At 37.5% G+C, this 16,020-nt stretch overlaps 1 protein-coding gene across 7 annotated transcripts in view; it reads left to right on the top strand.

Moving 5' to 3' along the window:
• RTKN2 (rhotekin 2) overlaps nt 1-16,020 on the top strand; it is a 52,217-nt gene that overhangs the window by 19,643 nt on the left and 16,554 nt on the right. For all 7 annotated transcript variants that reach the window (XM_042033392.1, XM_042033391.1, XM_042033396.1 and 4 more), the window contains 7 exons: nt 1,090-1,289; nt 3,122-3,180; nt 6,768-6,821; nt 7,749-7,866; nt 9,249-9,449; nt 14,009-14,103; nt 15,600-15,706. In XM_042033392.1, the coding sequence (XP_041889326.1) occupies nt 1,129-1,289; nt 3,122-3,180; nt 6,768-6,821; nt 7,749-7,866; nt 9,249-9,449; nt 14,009-14,103; nt 15,600-15,706 (795 nt within the window). In that variant the 5' untranslated portion in view covers nt 1,090-1,128. The remainder of the gene's footprint in view (nt 1-1,089; nt 1,290-3,121; nt 3,181-6,767; nt 6,822-7,748; nt 7,867-9,248; nt 9,450-14,008; nt 14,104-15,599; nt 15,707-16,020) is intronic.

The raw sequence follows: 16,020 nt of genomic DNA, 5'->3' as shown, positions 1-16,020 counted from the left end.
GTAATGAGGAAGTGTCACTCTTGACTGACTTGCAAAGTATTTGCAATGCAACCCTGCAATACCATGACAACATTCTGTTATTCACTCTGTTCTTCACATGTCAGAAATATTTGGTTTGCCCAGGGATGGCCACATAACAAGGTAATGTGTATCAACCATCAGTGGCATCTAGCAGGCCTTTGGGAGACAGCAAACTGTCTGTGATCCTTCACCTTAATTATATTCTGTCCTGGTGTGGATTGACCTCTTTGAAGTCTCAAGCGAAGAATAATGCACATTTATAAATGTTTTACGTGAAAGCAGGCAGGAAAAAGTTGACTTCCCAGAAGTTTTTATAAAACATTTAAAAAAGCCCACTCCTTCAAAAAACAGTGATGGTGAATTCTAGTGACTTGCCAGCCATGTTTAGTTTATTTCATACTTTGAATAAAAAGTGTGTCTGGCATGATTCCTGTATAGCGTTGAAGCTACCACAGCTGTTTGACTTTCAGTTTATGGGCTGAAGGAATCAAGTATTGGGATAGTCTCCTTTTTTTTTTTTTTTTTTTTTTTTTTTTTTTTTTTTTTTTTTTTTTTCTGCTGTTACCTGAATTTCTTATCAACTGTAAGAAAAAACCCCATATTTTCTTCACTATTTTGAAGACAGCCAAAGAGATAATGAGATTGAATTTCTGATTTAAAATATTTCAGACATTTTTCTCAGCTTAAAGTTTTTTTTAGTAGGGGTCACTGTGAAAAGCGGGTTGTTAATTTATAAGCTTTGTTCAGTTAGCCCTCTCTAGGACCATATGTTACTATTCTGTGAATGACACATGGAAGCACATAAATTTTTAGTAACTTTCAGATGGTACAGTGAGTTAATCTTGGTTTGGAATTTGCATGTATAATGGATATAGTAAATCTGTTATGTCCCATGTTTTACTCATTTGTTCCTGAAGAGAGAACTACCATTCTACATTCAGTAACCATTGCAATAGCTGTGCATAATTAAAACCTAGCGTTTTCTATCCCAACTGCAGAGTGTGTAAAAAATGGAGAATATTGTTAGTTGGTTTTTTGTTTAATCCTTTGGTTTTATTGCTTATCTAGGAATGTGACATCCAAGAGAAGATCAACTTTGAGGTCCGCATGCGAGAAGGCATCTGCAAGCTGCTGGCAGCGAGCACGCAGAAGGAGCAGCTCCTGCGTGCGGTGAAGAACCTGATGGTTTGCAATGCTCGCATCCGGGCCTACAGGGCAGAGCTGCAGGGCCCAAAGGAGGAGCCCAGCCCGGGCAGGACTGAAGAGCAGTGAGTAACAGCTCACATTCAGAGGGAGCAGGATGAAACAGGCATTTACTTACATGAGTTTTTAGCAGTCTGACTAGAAATGTGGATTTAAATCCTTCCTTATTTCTTCCCCCATATAAACAAATTCCTGCTGCCTTAAAGCATTAATTTATAAAATAATTCCATTTTCTTCTTTTTGCTTTAGAAAATTAAATACAAGTCCTATTTTCCTGGATAAATTTTATTTTTGACATTAAACTGTAATTCAGTTTCAAATAACACAATAGACATATTTTCTTGATTACCCTTAGCATACAAAAAGGTACCTAGCCAAGTCTGACGGAACAAAACAAAGCTATCCAAGTCAGTATACAGCTGTTTGTATTTTTCATTCTTTGTATTGTTGTCAAGGGTCCTTTAATGACGGCCCCATCATGGTTAATTGGTACCCTCTGCTGGCCACTTGTGTTAACTACAGCGAAGTGATAAATGCAACCCTCAATGGGAAGAAAAGAAGCTGAAAATATTCTCACATTATAACTCTTGAAGGAGCTGAAGTATGTGTGTTTTATTTGAATAATGGTTTTTTTGGTCTAAATGGAATTTATTTGAGGTGCAATGTTCAGAATCGTGGTGCAGAGACACTGTTGCTTTCAGGTTATTAATTTAATGAAATACTATATTGCAGCTTAGCATAGAAACTCTCTGAGTACACGCTTAGCTCCAGTTAATTGTATCTGTAGGAGCAGTTCCACTACTTTTTGCTTTCAGAAATGTTGCCTCATAGGAGAAATTTGTTGGAGGAAAGAGCAGCATTTTCTGTCAACTATTCTGAAAGCTGATTTTAAAAACTAGCACGATATGTGTGGTATTCTGTAATTATTGCATTTGTACTGCTTTTTCCTACTAAAATAAGGACTTTTGTAGTGATTCATCTTGTATGAATCTTATGTTTTTAGTCTTATGATCTTATGTATCTTATGCTTTTAGTGATGGAATAATATCAAGTGTGAATATGTGCTGATTTACTCAGCTCCTTGTCTTTGATGTCAGCGTGCACAGAATGGTGATGGCACATGTCCAGAGCAGGGCAGGGCTGTTTGGACATGTCTCTGAACAGCTGTATTGTGTGCTTGACTTGTAACTGCCATGCATTGCTTGGATTTCTGTCTGCAGGGGTCCTTGAGGTGTCCGTGGAGGTCGTTAGAAGAGATGCACAAGTTATTTCTCTATTGTTTAAATTGTGTCTTTGGTAGTTGATAGTCCATTTGGAGTTCTTTTCTTTTGATATTTGCTTCAGACCGGAATTTGTTTAAGGCTTAATTGTGGCAGAGAGAGAAAATCCTGGGGTTTTCTAGGGTCTGTCATTCGTGCGTTCTGAAGACATTCCAACTGCCTCTGGAAGTCATGATACTGGTAGCAGCTAGAAATTTTCATTTCATTAATAGAGGAGGAGGCAATTCTTTAAACAATAATAGAACCGGTAAATTAAGTTGCATCTTCATTGATGTGTACAGAAGGGAAAAATTGATAATGTTTTTGATCCTGTAGGATCTGGAAAAGACAAGGAAGATGCATCTACTTGTCTTTTAATACTCAGGTTACATAAGCTTTGGAGTAAAATCTTCTAGGGAATTTTTAAAAATGGTGGTGTACCTTCCTTCCAGATTATGCTTAAGAAACTAATGACTCATGTGTTAAACCAGAGATACCAAAATTAACTTTTAAGAAAAGCATTTGAAATGAGCTATAATATGAAAATCCTGACACTTCTTAGTGTTTAAAGGGTTGAGTTTTAGATGTCTAAATGCACAGATCTCAAATCTCTTTTTTCTTTTCTTCTTTTTTGGCAGGTTTTCAGAAAATGGGACAAAAGACCGGATGGCATGCAGAGCAAAGGTTGCTATATCAGGTAAGAGGCTGGGTAGTCACTTAATTATAGGAGCTAATTAGCTGGACAGTGGCTTGTAATACAAACTATATAAACAAGTTGGTATTTTTTAAGTGTGTCTGTGGTTCAGAGGCATCAATCCTCTAATGCTTCAAGGGGACTTGTGCTTAAGTCTCACGTGGGCTTTTGAAGATCCTACCTTCTGTTTACATTTTACTCACACGGCCTTCCACAGAGGGAAATACTTTTTTTTCTGTTTGCCACTGAACACTGAAAGCATTTCAAAATTAACTAAGTATGAGTGTGCTAAAAACTTTTTTCTCCTCACAACAGCAGACTTTGAAGTGATAGTACAGGGCACGTCTAACAAATTGAGAGCAGAATTATAACTAGTATGCAAATGCTATTTAGGCAATGCAGATTATGTTACTACAGCAAAGGTACAGTGGTATGGCTTCAATGCAGACCAGTAACAAGGATATTTAACAACCATTCCTGGTGGGCTGGTACGCTGTTTTCTAGCCTGTTCCCAAACTTCAGCACTGTGGATTTATTGCTTCCTTTGCCTGTACCAATAGTGGATGTTACTACGTTCAGCATTCCTGTGGCTGTTCTGCCAGCTTTGCAAACAGATCTGATTGTGCTCCCCGACCTGCCTCATTAAGAATAAAATAATGTAGAACAGCTCACTACTGAAACTGTTTCAGTTAATTCTGCATATTTTGATGTATCTTTAAGCAAGGTAACTTCTAGTAGAAGAAGAGTGACGAGTACATGGTTCAGTAATGTTTTCTGCCAGCACAGCTGTTTGCAGAATGTGTATCTGTCTTTCCTCCTTATGGTAGTTGGATGAAAGCATCTGTTTGCCTGTCTGCTGTGGTTGCACCTTTTTTCACATTTGGAGAGCTATCTGCAGTGAAGACTTTAGGGTCATATAATACACTTCTGCTAACTTTAGAAAATCAGAGTTTTTTAAGAACTCTGTTTTTAGTATGAAAATTTTGTTCAGGATATGAAAGATTTAGCTTGTTTCTTTTGGTGGGAGAAGACCATGGAAGGGTGAAATACACCACTTTGTACTGGGCCCTGTCTGTTGATGATTCTGCCCTGTTACCAGCACAGTGGCTCTCAAACTGGAGGTTATGTCCTCAGAAGTGTGGCACAGATCAAGGTGAAGAGGAGGAAGAGCCAACTTGCCTCCCTGTGCAGCCCAGCCTGGGAGTGCTGGATGCTGCCATGCCTTGCCCCTGTTCAGATACTCACGCCAAGAAGCCTGGCCAGGTCCAGCTTACAGCAGGAAAGCCAAAATGTTGTTCTTGGCCTCTGCTGATTTATTCTTTCTATAGGTCACCTGTTATTACCTCCTGATTTTCTACCCCCAGTAATCCATCCACTTATAAATTTATTAGCGTGTCATATGGTTAGTACATGCCTGATGATGATTACCAAAAAAATAGGGCAGTCGTGACCAACACCAAAAGTTCGGGAAGAGCTATGCAGGACTACTGAGGAATATGCTCCTACAGAAAGCAACTATGTCAGATACTGTGTGGGAAGTGCATTCCTTAATCCACAGTTTTTCACACTTCTATCATTTTTACTTATCCCCACATTTTTGAATAAATTATGTAATTTATGTTATTGTACCAATTGATTTTTTTGTCAGAAGACAATACATCAAATGTTTATCAAAAAGCATAATTATAATTTAAAGTAATTTTATAAAGGAATCATTGGGTTTAAACTTGATTAATTGTAGTATTTGAATGTAACCGATTTGCATCCACACAGATTTACAGCTCATGGTAACTGAAATTAAGGTGTGTGAAAATTGATCTTTGTTTTTGATAAATGACAGCTCTTTCAGTCCAAGAATGAATTGAAAGCTGATTTACAAGTATCATGTTATCAATCATTGTTCAAGGATTGACTCATGATTTTCTGACTAAGGTGTAAATTTTTCAGCTAGCAAGATATTGAAAGCAGCATACAGAAGTAATCTTTAATCTAGTATTCTAATTGCTAACAAGGTCTATTGAGCGCATTAAAATTGTCATTCAGAGTTTGCTATGATTAAAGATAGAAAAAGCTTTTATTTGTTTTCACATATGAATGTAGATTTGAGACCTTTGTATTTTAGGAAAGAAACGTTCTGCGCTTTGTCTCTGACAGAGATGAATATATATATATTTAAAAAATTTGAGAGAGACTTCTGTAATCATTTTAATGAAACTATTTCTCTTTATGTAAAACCCCCTATTTTTAGACATGCTTGCTATGCAAATGCATCTTTAGAAGAGAAAAGCAGTTTCAGTACACGGTGATGTATTGATTTTTAGGAAGTTAGAAGTCTAAAGCTGTATGCTGGCAGTTCACTTGAAAGTTCAGTAGTTTTCATGAACACTCAAAAATAGATTAATTTGAAACTTTCAGTTTTGAAATAGCTTTTATAATAAGACGTCTCATAATAAAAATTAACTGAAATTTGAATTTTTCATTTAACATCTGAGACAGAGTGACTATATGCAGTTTCACCTCAATCAACAAGTAGTTTTGTGGGTAAACCCCTGTAGGAATGCATGACAATCTGATGCCAAAATACTGGCACTATTTTGCATCTTAGCATAATGTCTGGATTTTTCCATCAGCCTCATATGACGACAGCACTGGAGTCAGCAATGCTTCTTTATAACAATATTGAAGATTTTTGTCACAAGACAACTGAGCTGGTGCTGGTTGCTGCTGCCATCATGTGTCACTTAATATATTGCATATACTTTTAAACAGCACCCTTGTACTTCAGAAACCAGCTTTGGATTTATAAAGCCCCCACAGCATTTTTCTTTTAACAGGGGACTAATAAAAAACATTATATCTTAACCTGAGCCCTCAAAGCTGAAGGAAAATGTCACTTAATACTGTGTTGGGTTTAGTAGATAAATTGGAAAATTTATTGAAGAAAATACTTTCCTAATATTAAAATGACAGGCATGATTTAAAATAATGGTTCTGTAATTGCCTCTCTACAATGGTTCTGAAGTAGAAGGATATTTTCAAGTTAAGAGAAAAAAGATTTCTAAACTCTTTTTATGCCGACTAAGACAATTCTCGCTGGGAATGTGATTACAAGTGGTATTTTCTCAGTGGTTAGCAAAACAAGACTGAAGTGCTTGCAGCATAAGTATCCCAGTCTTTTCATTAAAACGGGAAGGCTTTCCTCGTGGAATGGGATGAGTGGTTTCCAGCACAAGGCAAGCAGGGTTTTGGTTTGCATCTATGCATAATATTGGGCTCAAAGAATACCTCTCAGAACTATGTTACACAGCTTCTCTGAAATGTTATTTCAGGTACTTTCAAATGAGATTTAAAATATTCTTTATTCTAGCATAATTTCTAAACCGAAATGACACTTCAAGTTGAACTAATTATTGAATTTTCTTTTGATGTGGATAATAAACTTGGAATAATTATGCTGTTCTCTGGGTGGAAGGCCCTGTTACCACCAGAACATCAGAAAAAGAAACAAACTTTTTGTAATTTGTTTTGATCACAGATCTACAGTATTGACTATAACTTAATTTCCCTACCTTCTTTTTTCCCCCCTTTAGATATTCGAATACCATTAATGTGGAAAGGCTCTGATCACTTCAGCAATAAAGAAAGTATGTAAGATGTAATGAATTACTCTGATAAGCAATTGCTTATGCCTGTAAATTTAAACTGAATGAGGAAGTTCATACTCATTTCAACCTATTTTTTAACCTTCCATTAAGTCCATGTTTTACTCTTTGTTGTGTAAATGCTCGTAATTTGAAGTTGCTGGCTGTAGCAAGCTGAGTTAGTTCAAAGTCCTGTGGTTCTCTGTGTTTAAGCCTTACTCTCTAAAGAGCCCTCCTGAGGAAGAATTCCAGAGGAAGCAACAAAAAAATGTTGTATTAAATGGTTAACTGAGAAACTTCTGATTAAACACATTGTTCTATGTCTTGTCTGCATTTGAGAGAGTATATTGGAGGCTGTTTCCAGTGGGAAATTTAAATGAAAGTTGACTGTTGGTGTTGAGTTTATTATTGGATAGCCTTCAAGTACATGCATTTTGCTGTGTCATGGAGATTAATCCTAAATCTGTTCCAGCTGTCACCTGGCATTGATTTCACTTTGATTTTCAATAGGGTCAGAGGTGCAAAGCATGGCAAAATAGTCTAATCCTATGTAGCACATTCATAAAATGATACAGACTTTGGATCAAATGGTTTTTTGGGGTTTTTTTTTGGTGTAAAGTCAATTTTACTAAACAAAATTACATTTTTACTAATGTTTTTGAAGTTGCTAACACACACTATACCTGATTACTCAACTTTTTTTTTCTTAATAGAGGTAGCCATTTTTTCCCTTTGTGTATGTTCTACCTAGACAGCAGCTTTGATAGGTCAATTATCATAAAATCCTATGATAAAAATTTCTGGTGGGAAGAATTTGAGGGCAATTCCTTAGAGGTCTGAATTACCATTTTGTATAGTTCTGCTTACTGGAAGTGTTTAGTATTGTGATGTGCAATGTGGCTAATAAAAGCTTTCTCTGGCTCTCTCCAGAATCACAGCGCTATGCAGTGTTTTGTTTGTTCAGAATGGGAGCTGAGGTTTTTGATACTGAGGTGACTATTGTGGATAAAGCAATAACAGATATCTGTTTTGAAAATGTAACCATATTGTGAGTATAATTTACATCTGTCGAAGGAAGTACAAATATTGTTTTCTTTTGAAGGTGGATGTGATTATGAATAAGATTGGCTGAGGTCCACTAGGTTTTGCTGTGGGCAAAGGAATCAGTAGAGGCTCTGTTCATTTTAGTGGGTGGAGAATCTGGAAGGCTGGTTTTTGTGTACAAAATGAGGCTGGTTGTAGATGTGCTAGTTGACCTGTATTTCTTTTCATTTTTGCCCTGCTGAATCATTTTTCTTTATATAAAGAGATAAACAAACATCTCCAGGACAGCATTAAATCAATGCTAAAACCTGAAAGCATTATGACAATATAGGTGTAAATGTTGCACCAAGTGTTTCAGTGTTATTCTGTCCAGCAGGTTACAGTCTCTATCCTCATGTAACATCTCATGTTCTGTTACACCTACCTGAGCATGTGCTTGACTCCACTCCCTGCCTTTATTTTTTTATATCAACAATTTAGAGTCTGTCTCCTGAGGAAGACTGGCTAGAAAGCTAGAACTACCAAAAGCTTTAAATCAGGATCCTGAAAACTGAGTTTAAGTCAAATTTTAAGCGCTCCTAAATACATGTTCAAGTTAAGAGTGGGGACAAAGATTCAAATCTCCTTCTTCACAGATATGAGACTTGACCATTATAATTTTCTGTGGAACACTGGAACAAAAGCAGAAAAGGCACCCTAACTTGCCTTTTATCCCCCAAGGCATAGAAAGACTTGATATAAAAGCTTTTGGGATGATTTTATTACGGCATCTGTGTAATGACATTATTTGTACCTGAAAGATGAGGTTAGGCTTCTGGTTTGATGACTAAGCTTGAGAACAAGAGAATCAATAGAACTGAAAACTGAGAAAGACTGTGGGCCAGACGATGCAGCAGTAGGTAGTTAAGTTGTGAATGACAGATTTTATTAGATAGCATTTTTTTTTCAGTAATTTGAAGGGGATGGGGTGCAGCTAAGATATCTTTCAAACAGTTCAATCTGATTTAGGACCATAAGCAGGCACAGGTTTTCAATCATGGGATTTTTGTGTAACAGTAGAGGGCGGATTTAAGTGTGTTTGAATGTGTTGCCTGTGTATTTCCATAACATGGGGGTTTTTTCCGTTTTTAACCTAAACGTTGAATTTCCTGTTTGTAATTGTTTATGGCGCAATTATAACATCCATCTCATGACCTCAATGCTAAGTTACTGCTGTGTACTCTAGTCCTTAATTCCATATTAACGTGTGTCTGCGCCTGAATCTTATGGCATTGCTTCCCTTGATTAGAAATATGTTATTTAATCTATAAAGTAGCAGCAACATTCCTTGGCTCCGTGCACAGTTTGTTAACAAACGCTCTGAAATCTTCTCCTCCCCCACTTCAGTGATGAAGCAAGCCCAGATTTCCAGGTGAAGGTTGAAGTGTATAGCTGCTGTACAGAGGAGTCTTTATATATAACAAACACTCCTAAGAAACTGGCAAAGAAACTTAAAACGTCCCTCAGCAAAGCTACAGGGAAGAAACTCAAAGCTGCACTGGAGGAAGACAGCATTGAACCCCTTTTGCCTGCTGACCCAGTCATCCAGTAAGCCACATATATTGATATTCTGGTTTTATAGCTTTTACAATAGAAGTAGACCAAATAGATTGTAAATTTTTGGCAAACTGCCATGAAACTGATTCTTTCTCTAGTTGCCCATGTGAAAAAAAATTTACATTTTAAATAGGAAATGAGAAAGTAGGTGTGAATTCCAACCATGTCGCTGAGCCTTGGGGCCTGGTTCTGATCTTGAAACATACGAGCAGCCTTTATCTTTGTGCTCCACAGCCAGACAGCTGGTAAATCCACTATTCTTTCCAACCTCCATAGTATTTTTAGTTTGATCTCTAGAGGAAGTTGAGCTTGTACGGTCTGTCTGTGTCTCTCTGTCCATCTACTTCTCCTCCTCCCCCCTTCCCCATTTACTTCCTTCCCCATACTATTTTTGCACCTAGCCAGTGTTGCTCGTACTTGACAGACAGGTAGATATGTCTAAAAGTTACAAGTTGTGTGAAATAACAAAAAGTGTGTATGTAGGCAGGAGAAACCACTCCAGTACCCTCTGCCCTAATTCCACTTGCCAGCTTTTCAGTAAAACTGGACTGCCAAAGGCACTTTATGGTTACGGGCTGCTTAACAGGAGATTTCTTAATTGACTTTAGCACAGAACAGTTTTCAGTGTTCATAGGCATAAGTGCTGTTCCCAGTAATTTACCTGTGTCCTTTTAAAAATTAACTGCCTACTAATATTTTCCAGCAACTTTAATTTCATTGGGATTTAAGCAGACCAAATACCTAATTTGAAAATACTAATAGCATTTCTTTATTTTATTTATTTATGTTTTTTTAGAAAGCAATTTTTTCAAGGAATTACTTTTTTTTGGCAGCTGACAGTAAAGAATCAATGCTTAACTCTTGCCAGGTGTTGAGTGTAGTCTTAGTCTAGCTTCATATATCTATTTCCCAGGATTTTAAAAGGAAACATTCAAGCATATTCCGTCTTCGTTGAACTGATATTACTGTAAACTGATATTGCTGTGTGACTCAAAAATAGACATCCGAGAGATCTTATCCACAGAGCAAAACAGATTTTATCACTAACTTTCCAGTGGGTTCCACCTAATGACAATGTATTTTTCAATCTGCATCATGTCAGGTGGCTGTGCTTTCCACCAGCTTCAGCTGGGCCATGACACACTATCATTAGACACAGTTTGAATCAGATATAACCACTGGCTTCTTTGCTTGAATATAGACTGCCTGGCTTTTAAGGAAGAAGCACCAGTAGACAATTTAAACAGCTGCCTCCTCCCCTGGGTTTTGCTTTTGGTTTCTCAATTGAATTTTCCTTTCCTCCATCTTGGAAGTTTGTTGTTTCTGCTGTAGATAATCATCTCACAGTGACTATTACTTTCTTAACACAATTAAATGAACAATGAAGTGTTTAATGATGGCTTTGCTGGGTGATTAAAATAGTTGTTTGGAAAGAAATGGGTTATTATAAGCAGAAAATAAGTTGTCCAGTTTTTTTAATGGGTTTTCCCCTAGGATTTATATTAGTTAGACCGTGGTATGTAGCCCTTATAAAGGGGAAGAGACTGCAAGACTACAAGAGATCTTTCAAGTATTCCCTGAGAGTTTTACCAGTCCAGCAGGGGAAATTAAACTGCAACAAAAAAGTGAACTTTCTATATTATGCGAACACCTTTTCTCTGTAGATTTCATTTGTACAAGCCTTTTTCTTTTCAGTGCACACATGAGTGATATTCTCCATTTCCCAAAAACTCTGTGATCCCTCTGTTCCAAACTTCTTGGCTTAGAAACCTCTCTAGTTAGTGAGGAAACTGTCAGACTTGGAACTTCTTGAAAGAGCATAGTGACAAAGGGCTTGATTGGTTGCTTAGGTTGGTTAATTTGAGTTATACTGATATTCTCTCTTAATTATCCCTCTTTTAGTTTCTTTACAGTCTGTTGCCTGCTTTGTTTTTCAATTCTAGCTTAATTTTTTTTTTTTTTTTTTTAATTACATTTTTCATAGCAGAAAAAATATTCAGTGCAGTTTTACTATTAAATGCCAGTGTAACTAGGTTGCTCTTTGGATAAGTCGCTGGAGTCTCCCTCAAGTGCCTGCTCATTCACTTGCAGAACTGGCCTACACATGGACTGGTGGTTGTGTTTGATGTATTGTCCTCCACTGGGCTGAAGGTGCAGCAGCTTCCGTGTCCTGTGTTTGAGTTGGCAAATGCCCAGTGATATTTTGCTGGAAGTACACAGTCTAATCTGGTGGCCTCACTTTTATGGTTGGGTTCTTGTTAGTACCTGAAGGTTATATTTGGTTTTACTGTCTATTATTTAAGATCTGATTGAAAGGTGAGCATATTGAATTCTTTTTTTTTTTTTTCACTCACAAGTCTTCCACTCACTCCTTCACTCGCTTTGAATGAATGAACTAAGATTGGGATTTCTAACATTGGGTTTAATATTCAGCAACAGATTCTGGAATTGAAGATGTTTTAATTAACATACATTGATAGAGTGTTATAGTTACACCTTCCCACACCGGGGTCTGTGTGGAAACTTCAGTGCCTCTGTCTTTTGATCAGTAAACAGATTAAACAACGAGCCTTTGCCACAGGCATGTTGTAAAGATGAGCTGATTTTTTTTTTTAATGAAGTTGTTACATGGTAAAATACTATAGATATGCAAAGTACCGAATGAGATGCAGCAGGCAGACTATTCTTTGTTATACAAAGAAACTGCCATTTAAGGCGGTTAGCTAATTCTGTGAAATGCAAAGGAAAAATACAGTCAAGAATCCTGATTAGCCAGTTAAATCTGAAAAATATTTGTAGATAAAACTTTTCTAAATTATACTGCAGCTGCCTGAAAGGAATGACTTGTATTTTAGAATGAAAATGTTACTGTGAAGCATATTTTAAAAGTGAAGTAGCTATTTTTTTTGGCAAGGTTGTTGTGGTAATTAGTCATGCTTTAGAAAAAAAAAAGTAACTTTAGAATCAGCACAGCAGTTTTATCTGTGAGAAGAAACTGAACTTTATGGTACAGTTTAAATAGAATGGTAATGCATTGCTCAACTGCATGGTCAAACATAATCAGTGGAGAACCTTTTGTTAGGGAACAGTCTAGCAGGGAATATATACAAATGCTGATGAGTTTTTGTTCAGATTGCCCTCTTGAAGTGCTTCACAGCAGTGGTTTTTCACCCAGAACGTGATACTGTATTTAATTTTCTTTTTGTTCCCTGGAGACAGATACATAACAGACCTCCCCTCTAACAAACTTCCTACTTTTCCTCTTTCATTAGGGTTAGGGGGAGGTAGACATTCTCCTTGTTTATCTGCAGAGCCAAAGGTCCGAAAACTGTATGTTTCCACTGTGCCAGTAAGAAAAATAAAATTTGAAAAATACTAAGATGGAAAACTATTTTTGGTGATTTTAGTTCAATAGCATCTTCTCAGCTCTTATACCACCAAGATTTCTTATGTTCTGCTGAAGATATGTTGAGGAACTTGTGCTAGATCCTGTTGGGGAGAGTAGTTAGTGATTTGGAGGGGTTTGTTTTCTTGTGGACTTTGTTCTAACTGCCATTAGCTAGGTGGAATTCTTACTGCATTGCTGGACTGTAAATCTGTTACTCGGTCCGATGAGTATTTTAGGGAAAAGGTTGAACGTACTAAATTTATACCAGTTTATTCCAAGAATTGCATTCCACAATTGCACTGTGCTGAATTGTAAGAGTGATACTTTTTTTCCCTAGGCAAAATACAAAACTAAGATAAAACATTCTGAAACCTGTAAGCCAATAAGTGAAAAAAAATCCTTTATGCTACAAAACTGACTGTAGGATTTCTGCACAGATTTCTGCATGTGAATAATCAATCTATTGGATCCTATTCAAAATACATTATAAACAACTGGTCTATAAAGTGTAGTCTGCATAGGCAAAGCAAAAGAGCAGGGCAACATGGAGAAGCAGTATAAAGCCTTTTAATTTTTAACCTGCATTTTCAGATAAAGTTTGTCATCCGTTGTTCTATTAACTATAGGAATTTTTGAACCTATTGCCAAATCTTACTGCTTTAGGCCTAGGAATAAGAGCTGTAATGCTATTGGAAGTAACTTGGTGTCTGACTAGAGGAGAGAGGTGCTTGGAGCATCCAGAGGGTGCAGAGGGTTTGGATAGCGCAGCCTTTACCCCTGGGTTTGGCCCCTCTTGGCTCTTCAGGAAGCACGAGCCCAGCTTGTAGGCAGTGGCCACATGAGAAGTCTCTTGGCCAGCAGGTCCCAGAGAGGAGGCAACAGAAAGAGTTGTAATGAATGATGGCATTGGCCTGGAAGTTGTGGGGTAGGAGGAACTGGAGATACACACGTGGAGGCAGGAGGTGAACAGACTGCGGAACAGAGAACCAGAGCTACAGGAGCTGTGTGGGAAGAGGTTGGGGGGTGGCAGTCTGTGGTCACTGACAGGTGCTGCCGTGCACTGTGGTGTTCCCTTGTACCCAAATGTGGTATCTCAGGCATGTCTAGACCTGAGCAACATCAAGCAGAAATGTCCTAAATGTGCCATTTCTTTCACATTTAGTGGTGCAAAGTACAGTTTGCTAGCATACACCACTTTGGGGCTGGAAAGTGCTGAGGACAATTTCAGGACCCACAACCTTACCATCACAGGAAATGGTAAGTACATATGGTACCAATTTAAGGAAATAAAAAACCAGTAACATTTTGCATTAAACTCTTGTAAACTAAAGAGCTTAAAGAGATTATTTTTCTTGATACTCAATATAGAACAACTTTAATAAAATATTTAACGGCTCTAAAGCAGGCATCGGTACACAGCTGAATAAACTATAAGTTGAGTAAAATTTCAAGTCCAGATGAAAAATGTAATTCTTTTGGGAGTTTCTTCTGTCATTTGCATATCCGTCTTATGTGAGTTGTAGTTATATACAAATTATTTCCCCTTCCTCACAGCCAAGGAAGGGTATCAGAACGAAGAACAGCTTGTTCCTCTGTAGTCAGAAGAAAAATTGCTTCAGTTTGGTGAGGTTTGTTCAAGGCCCAGATTTAACACAGGACTTAAGTGTGTGTGCTTGTAGTCTGTGCTGGCTGCTGTCCTTCAGCTCTGGGGCAGCACCAGTTGGGAGCAATTCAACACCATGGGGGACTGATTATACTGCAACTGATGGTGGTGTTTTCACTTTTTGGTACTCTGTCCATTATTTTCTGCAAGGACAGTCCCTCCCATAAGCCATGCTCCAACTGTTAACCTAAGGCGTGGGACTTTCACTGTTGCTTCTGGGAACTTAAATCATTTACTGGGGTAAACTTGACCTCAAAGGGAATTTCCTTCTTTACGTTTCAGTAATTCTGAATAAGTACAGATTTGAAGATTTATGGGGCATTTATTTCTTGAAGTGTTGGATGAATAATTCTGAGCACCTTTGATATTTGTAAGCCTTTCTTTATTAGTACTTTATATTCTTCTTGAAGTTCCTTTTTCTGACATTATTTACATAATTTTGTCAGGTGAGAAAGGGCATATCTGGATATTTTGGTTCATCACAAGCACTTCTAAACCATGACCAAAGACAGAGTCACATTAATGGAATGTTGCATTACCTACTTTTAATTACAGAAGAGAGAGCCTATAGCATAGCAGAGCTGAGTGATTCCAACTCATTAGAAACTCCTTGGAACCCTAAATGCTCTTCTAGTGCTGAAGGCAGAAGTAGATACAGATTCCAAGCCTTATTAAAACAATCTGAGCAAAGTGCTCATGTACAAATATAGCTGTGTGCCACAATGGGATGGGCTCAGGGATCATACTAGATGAGAGCGTCAGTGTACTTACCTTTCAAAGTGTTTTAGCTCTGAAATGAGCTGTATTTTATGTAAAAACAACTCTTTTTTGCAGAACAATATTGCCATTTTTACTTGAAATTATTTTGGAATTTACTATTTTTTTCCAATTAAAAAACACTTCCTGAAGACTAAAAATTAGTTTTAGTCTAGTCCTACAGGATTAAATCTCTTTTCTTAAAGTATGAAAATATGCTTATTTTCACTCACGATCTTAATGTCAAAACAGATGTAGAAAGCTAAACTGTAAGTTTAGGGCAATTGATCAGAACTGAGTGTTTGTCTGCCTTTTGCCTTTTTCTTTCCCCCAGAGGAATCCTCTTTTTGGCTGCCCCTGTATGGAAACATGTGTTGCCGTTTAGTTGTCCAGCCCTCCTGCATGGCCAGGGATATGATGGCAGGATTTCTAAACCAGCAGGTAAGAAGACCTTGCTTGTGTTTGCATCCTGGGCTGTTAATAGCTGTCACTAAGAGTCAATTGTTAAAACCTTTGCTTTTGCCTGAAGTGGTTTATTGAGAACTGGTGTTTTTTCCTGTTCTACTTAGAGCAAGGGGGAAACTCTCTCATGGCTGCATTCACAAATGGTGCCTTCAGTGGCTGAGCATGGAGAAATCAATGTTTCTTTGGCATGAATGATGTAGGTTGTTAGTAAAGATCAAGTACAACTCTTGTTTCAGAGTTGGTTTGCACTGGTACTTGACGGCATCAGTCCTAATAATCCTGTGGCTCTC

Source organism: Corvus kubaryi, unplaced genomic scaffold (assembly GCF_017639235.1).
Source record: "Corvus kubaryi isolate FWS band 111438036 unplaced genomic scaffold, C.kubaryi_AGA036_p1.0 37357, whole genome shotgun sequence".
NCBI lineage: Eukaryota > Metazoa > Chordata > Aves > Passeriformes > Corvidae > Corvus > Corvus kubaryi.
The sequence above is the reverse complement of the archived record's forward strand: the minus strand, read 5'-3'. Positions and strand labels throughout refer to the sequence as shown.